The 6,134-nt window shown below is 38.4% G+C and overlaps 1 protein-coding gene across 1 annotated transcript; it reads right to left on the bottom strand.

The window, feature by feature from the left end:
- Positions 1–235: 235 nt before the first annotated feature.
- LOC132761929 (fibrinogen-like protein 1-like protein) lies at positions 236–5,771 on the bottom strand. Its single transcript, XM_060754975.2, has 3 exons — positions 5,349–5,771; positions 3,076–3,250; positions 236–1,084 (listed from the first exon to the last, which is right to left on the bottom strand). The coding sequence occupies exons 1-3, from the start codon at positions 5,358–5,360 to the stop codon at positions 417–419; spliced, it is 855 nt and encodes a 284-aa protein (XP_060610958.2). The 5' UTR covers positions 5,361–5,771; the 3' UTR covers positions 236–416.
- Between the last annotated feature and the right edge of the window lie 363 nt (positions 5,772–6,134).

Here is a 6,134-nt window from a genome sequence, read left to right as displayed (position 1 = left end):
AGCAGGTTGACAAAAACATTTGAACTTTGTATTAGCCTTCTATTTTAAATAAACCACTGGTTTTTCACATCTTAAAAGGGGTGAATCTTCTCTTGAATAAACTCCTAGAATATACAACAGTTTTGGTATGTAATTTAAAATATTTTTTAAATTATTCAGAAGTGTTTGGAAAATGAGAACAGATTAGCAGATTAGTTCTCTTGACAACCCTCCCCAGCCCTTTCACCCCAGTGAAATGCCTGAAACCTTGGGTCGCATTTTTCTATTTATATCAATGGGATTTGCTCAGGAGAAGTTTTTGTAAGGATGGATATTTTACCTTCAAACCTTGAGCTTTGCAAGCAATATTTTGGTGATTGGTATTCAGAACAGAATTTAGGTGAGAGGAAGCTTTTAAAGCATTGAGCAACAATTCATTAATATCTTGATGGAATGTTGCAGTTTTTCCCATTTGGTTTAATCATGATGGATGCTAATTTGCAGTTGCTAGTCTCTGTGCACAACCCTTCCCAGTAAATCTGGTTACCATTGGTTAGCTGAGCTGAATAGCAGTTATCATACCACCAGCCACCCCCATTCTCTAATGCACAGTTTGAAGTGGGCCTCCGGTCATTATCCCGATCTTGGGCAGAAAACTTCATGTTGTCATGGATTCCTGCTTCGCCCATAGAGGTCAGGGCATCTCCTGCATTCCCTGAATAGTTCCCTAGCCTCCAGCAATAATCAGTATCTTCACTGTCCACTCTAAAACTATGGTAATCGGCATGCTTGATATTTCCATCACCGTCAACTATAACAAATCGCACACTGAATGGATTTTGTCTAGTTAAGTTATGCATATATTCATTTCCAAGCCAGTGGTTTCCTAAAAGATCCCCAAACCCCATCTTATAATCTTTCCAGCTGTGTGACCAAGTGGTCTTTTGTTTGAGATCATTTCTGTGCAGAACTGTCCAGCCACCACCATCATACTCCATGTCGCAGTAGACCACCAGTAAAGGAGAGAATCGGGGACGGATAACATAGAGGCCACTCTGCCTCCTACCATGACGGTAAGCACCCCTGCAGTCTCTTGCCAGGTACTCTGAAAAAAAGAAGAAAGAAATGAGACACCTGTATGCCTCAGATACACTTCACCAGCAATTAAATGCACAGGTGATTCAAGAAAGTCTGGACTTTGGTCATGTCCGTCTACACAATCCCTTTTCTATTCATTTGATTTCTCTCTCTTCACTCTCAAACTACACAATGAGATCATTATAATGAGTGACATAGGTCTGTCCTATGGAACCAAGAGATTGAAGTTTGGACATTCAGAATGTTCAGAAAGAGATCCCTAGACCTTTGCCAAGCTACAAACTCCAGGATCCCATAGGATACAATTATGGCCAATGAAGTGACATCATAGCACAAAAATTGTTTAGTGAGAAAAGACCTATCTTTTACTAGTTGAAGTGAATATTTTCACTTCTTCAGTCTGTGTAGTCCTGCAGTTTTTGTTTCTGTTCTCTCAGTATTTGTACAAAGGCACCATAGTGTTCTGATATTCTGCTTTGTGTAATGAAACTCCTGCAGATAAGTTTTTTCAAAGAGGAAGTGAAGTCTAGTACACAATATTGGTTGGCACCCTGTTACTGGCATCTTATGCCTTTGTGTGTCTTTCTTGGGTTATTAGGGAAGTTGGTGTTCTCTTTCAATCTCTCCAACAACCAATAGCCACCCTACCAACCAGACTCAAATTTTTGCCATAAGAGTTTCCCTGAACAGCCATTTCATGTCATATTCTTATATGATAGTCTTATGCTATAGCATCTCCACCTATTTACAAGCAGGGGAGGAGGAATATCTGTATTTCCAGGTGCTATTGAGGTCTGACTCATCTCTCACCACTATGTATATTGGTCAAGAGTGATGGGAGTTGCAGTCCATCAACATTTAGATTGTTACACATTTCCTTGGCCCATAAGGAATATGTAATACAACGAGGGTAAGTAATAGAGATGCACTCTGCAACAAATTTGAGACAAAGGGTAAAATAAACAAAAGGAACCACTGGAATTCACATTGTGTAGAAAGTGTGATTTTACCCTTTGATTCTTTATCAAGACAACTACAGATTTAGTCCATTTCTTAACCACAGAAAGCCAAACAATTTGATACCCAGCACACTTTTGAATTAATTCGTTTTCTTATTGGCAAAAGGTTGCCGTGAGGAAAATGGGTTATAGAAGTCGCTCTGTTGAGTTTTCACCAAATGTACTTTGTTTGTGAGACATAAAGAATTTTCATTTTCTCAAATGAAAATTCATAGGGAAGAAACAGTATTTCGGATAACCTGGCCTCAATGGATTATTTTGAAGTATGGATGTTTACCTTTAAAACCCTAGATGGCATTAAGAGAACCAGCACTTCTCTCCCTACCAGTAATTGGGAGGATCTCCAAAAGTTGTTTATACCATTTCCAAAAGTATCTGAAAAGACACAAGTTCCCCACCACTGCCCTATATGATCTCTTCCATCCACTGAGTTGAACCAGAGTGACTCTGCTCATGATCCCATCTTTGCAAGAGAGGACGCCTACTTGAGCCAAGAGCAAGACTCATTTGTAATTCTATGTTTGTGAAAGTCATTCTATAGCAGTGGTTCTCAACCTGTGGGTCCCTGAAATCCTAGCAGCTGGTAAATTAGCTGGGATTTCTGACAGTTGTAGGCCAAACACCTGGGAACCCACAGATTGAGAACCACTATTCTATAGTGGTACCTGTGGAACACTTTAAAAAACCCTCCCTACTTTGATCATGGTTACCTTCCTTGTTTTTATAATTATTGTTCAGAAGCTTAAAGTTCTATAACAAAAATGGTATGTGAGTATTCAGTGAAGTTGAAGTTGTTGATTAGTTCAACTAACTAGACAAGTTTACTACCTATTCCATGATGACTGGAACATAATTATCAATGGTTTTTCTGTCATTATCAGCATCACCACAGAATGGGATTACCCTAACTATGCCCCCCCCCCCCATCACATTTTTGTGTATATTTATGTCTTGGTTTAAATTCTTTTGACTTGATTACCTTCAGAAATCACAGGGTTTTTGCCATTGATCAGGGTGGCAATATCCTTGTTTGCAATCATATGCTTGTTGCCAATTTTTGACAACAGCTCATCCCTTGTTACAGATGTTATGGCAAGACCTCCATGAACAAAGAAACACAGACAAAGAGCAAGGTGGCATAGCATCCCCGGAACCTAGCAGACAAGGATGGAAATATTACTATAGCATGTCAAATCAAGATTATTATTTTTATGTTCCCAGGAAAACTTGGATGAATGATTGCTTTCATATACATACCTCTATCGATACAGAAATACAAATTACTTACAAACATCATCATAATCAACAACAGGTTCTCTAATCCAGTGGTTCTCAATCTGTGGGTCCCCAGATATTTTGGACTTCAACTCCCAGAAATCCTAACAGCAGGTAAACTGGCTGGGATTTCTGGGAGTTGTAGGCCAAAACACCTGGGGACCCACAGGTTAAGAACCACTGCTCTAATCGATCAACATTCCCACATACACATCCCTTTCATAACAGGGAAGTAAATTCTGAAAAAAATAACTTCGGCCCCTTCTACACTGCCATATAATCCAGTTTCTGAATCCACATTATCTGCTTTGAACTGGTTTACATGCATCTACACTACCATATAATCCAGTTCAAAGAAGATCATCTGGATTCAGAAACTGGATTGTATGGCAATATTAATGGGGCCTTAAAGCCAAACTTTATTCCTCAAGGAAGGAGGCTTTGTACTTTTTATACCCCCTACATGTAGAAACACATTTTTCCTTCTGTGTTTTAAAAATAGCATTCTTGGGTGGAGGGTTAATATACATTACCCTTTAATTTAATAATTGCTGCAATAGATGGATCAAGTTGGAGGGAGGCTACATGATTTGCTTTTAGTTCCCATTGAAATCTTATTCAAATTAGTGAGGCTGTCATCATAATCATTCATTTCATTTCACTAGGATTCAAATTTATCTAAGGGCTCTTTCAGACAGAAAAATCAAAGTATGGTGATTCCACTTACCCTGTCCTGGCTGCATCCTATGGTTTGATGAGACACTAAATCTCTCTGCCTGAGAATTCTAAGGGGCCCTCGCAAACCTGCAAATCTCAAGATTCCATAGGATGGAAACATGGTACAGTAGAGTCTCGCTTATCCAACATAAATGGGCCGGCAGAACGTTGGATAAGTGAAAACGTTGGATAATAAGGAGGGATTAAGGAAAGGTTTATTAAATGTCAAAGTACATTATGATTTTACAAATTAAGCAACAAAGCATCATGTTTTACAACAAGTCGTCAGAAAACGCAATTCAATACACAGCAACCTTATATAGTAATTACTGTATTTATGAATTTAGCACCTAAACATCGCAATGTATTGAAACAGCTGTGGATCCAGGAGGCAGACTGCGTTGGATAATACAGAACGTTGGATGAGCAAAGGTTGGATAGGTGAGACTCTACTGTAGTTACAGCAAAACCAAACTGTTATAAACATGTAATGTGAAAATTTCCTAAATTACAACACAATCTCATAAATCTTAGATATGTCTATTCAGAATTAAATCTCATTACACCACATACTAAAAGGCTTACTCCCTCATAATTGGGTATAAGATGGCAAACAAAGTAGAGATCAGAAGTGATCCCACTGTAATGTTCTAATATTACATATTAATTGCAATCAATTCCTGATAACTGCCACCTGCATTTTTGCTGGATAAACAGGAGGTTTTTCTGTTCCAGAGGTTTGTATGTTTCAATTTTTTAAACATGTTTTTCAATAAATCATAGTAAAAGTGAAGTTGGCCTGATTTCCCTCCTAAAATTATCATTTAGGAAGAACAAAAATAGTCCCTGACAACAAACAATTCCATTGGAAAGCATGTGTGCCTCCCAATCTTCTAAGGGCCCTTCTACACAGCCAGATAACCCAGGGCCCTTCCACACAGCTGAATAAAATTCCACATTATCTGCTTTGAACTGGAATATATGGCAATGTGGACTCAGATAACCCAGCTCAAAGCAGATATTGTGGGATTTTCTGCCTTGATATTCTGCATTATATGGCTGTATGGATGGGCCCCCAGAACATCAAGGCAGCTAATCCACAATATCTATTTTCAACTGGATTATCTGAGTCCACACTGCCATATAATCCAGTTCACTGTGGATTTTATACAGCTGTGTGGAAGAGGCTGTGTGTCAGTTCAACAGACATAGGACTAGCCCCCTACTTCAAATATAAAAGCTAAAGGCATCATCACTTACCTTGTTTGCCATTGTTGCAGATGAAGCAAATCAGACCTAGGCTGCAGGCAGCCTAATGATGAAAGAAGATACCAGCAACCGCAGCCTACCTGATGGAAAAATTGATAAGTGGAGTCAGTTCAAAATGTAACAATGTCTGGATACAATCAATATCTTCAAAGTCTTACAGTGAGAATGTTGTCTCTTCTTTTTCTCTTGTCTTTCTCTTTCTTTTTGTTTGAATTTGGATGATGAAACTTTTGCAAGACTTTCAGCTTTCAGCTTCAGTTTTGCAAGACTTTCAGCTACATATTTTGTGACTCCAATGACACGTATTTCCTACTGAGCATGAAGCTATTCTGCTGTTATCTTTCTTTTGTTTGAATTTGGATGATGAAATTTTTGCAAGACTTTCAGGTTTCAGATTCAGTTTTGCAAGACTTTCAGCTACATAATTTACTACTCCAATGACACGTATTTCCTACTGAGCATGAAGCTATTCTGCTGGATGCCAAGGGCTCAATATTATACTCAGAAAAGAAACCAACAAATCCGATATTGTTCTATTATTTTAGAGAATGATTTGGAGAGTGGATTTGTCGGGTGTCTCTGTGTTAATACCATGCTCTTTAGAACTTTTCAATAAAATAATAGTAATAAAGAAATAAATCAACTGGGGAGGGGTGCTGTTAGAACTTACCTTGCTTGGTAGTGCTACTGGACAGAAGATTGAATGATCTGAGGAAGGCTCTTTCAGAAAAAGCCAATGGAATTTATTTTGCTTTTATGCTAATATTTTAAACTGGG

The sequence above is a fragment of the Anolis sagrei genome, chromosome 1, assembly GCF_037176765.1.
Source record: "Anolis sagrei isolate rAnoSag1 chromosome 1, rAnoSag1.mat, whole genome shotgun sequence".
Classification (NCBI taxonomy): domain Eukaryota; kingdom Metazoa; phylum Chordata; class Lepidosauria; order Squamata; family Dactyloidae; genus Anolis; species Anolis sagrei.
This window is presented reverse-complemented; position numbering and strand designations above follow the sequence as displayed.

Excerpts from the sequence above, each read along its gene's own strand:
- LOC132761929 (XM_060754975.2), bottom strand. Across the intron at positions 1,085-3,075 it reads AAACCCTGTGATTTCTGAAG|AGTACCTGGCAAGAGACTGC; the intron begins GTAATCAAGTCA and ends TCTTTTTTTCAG.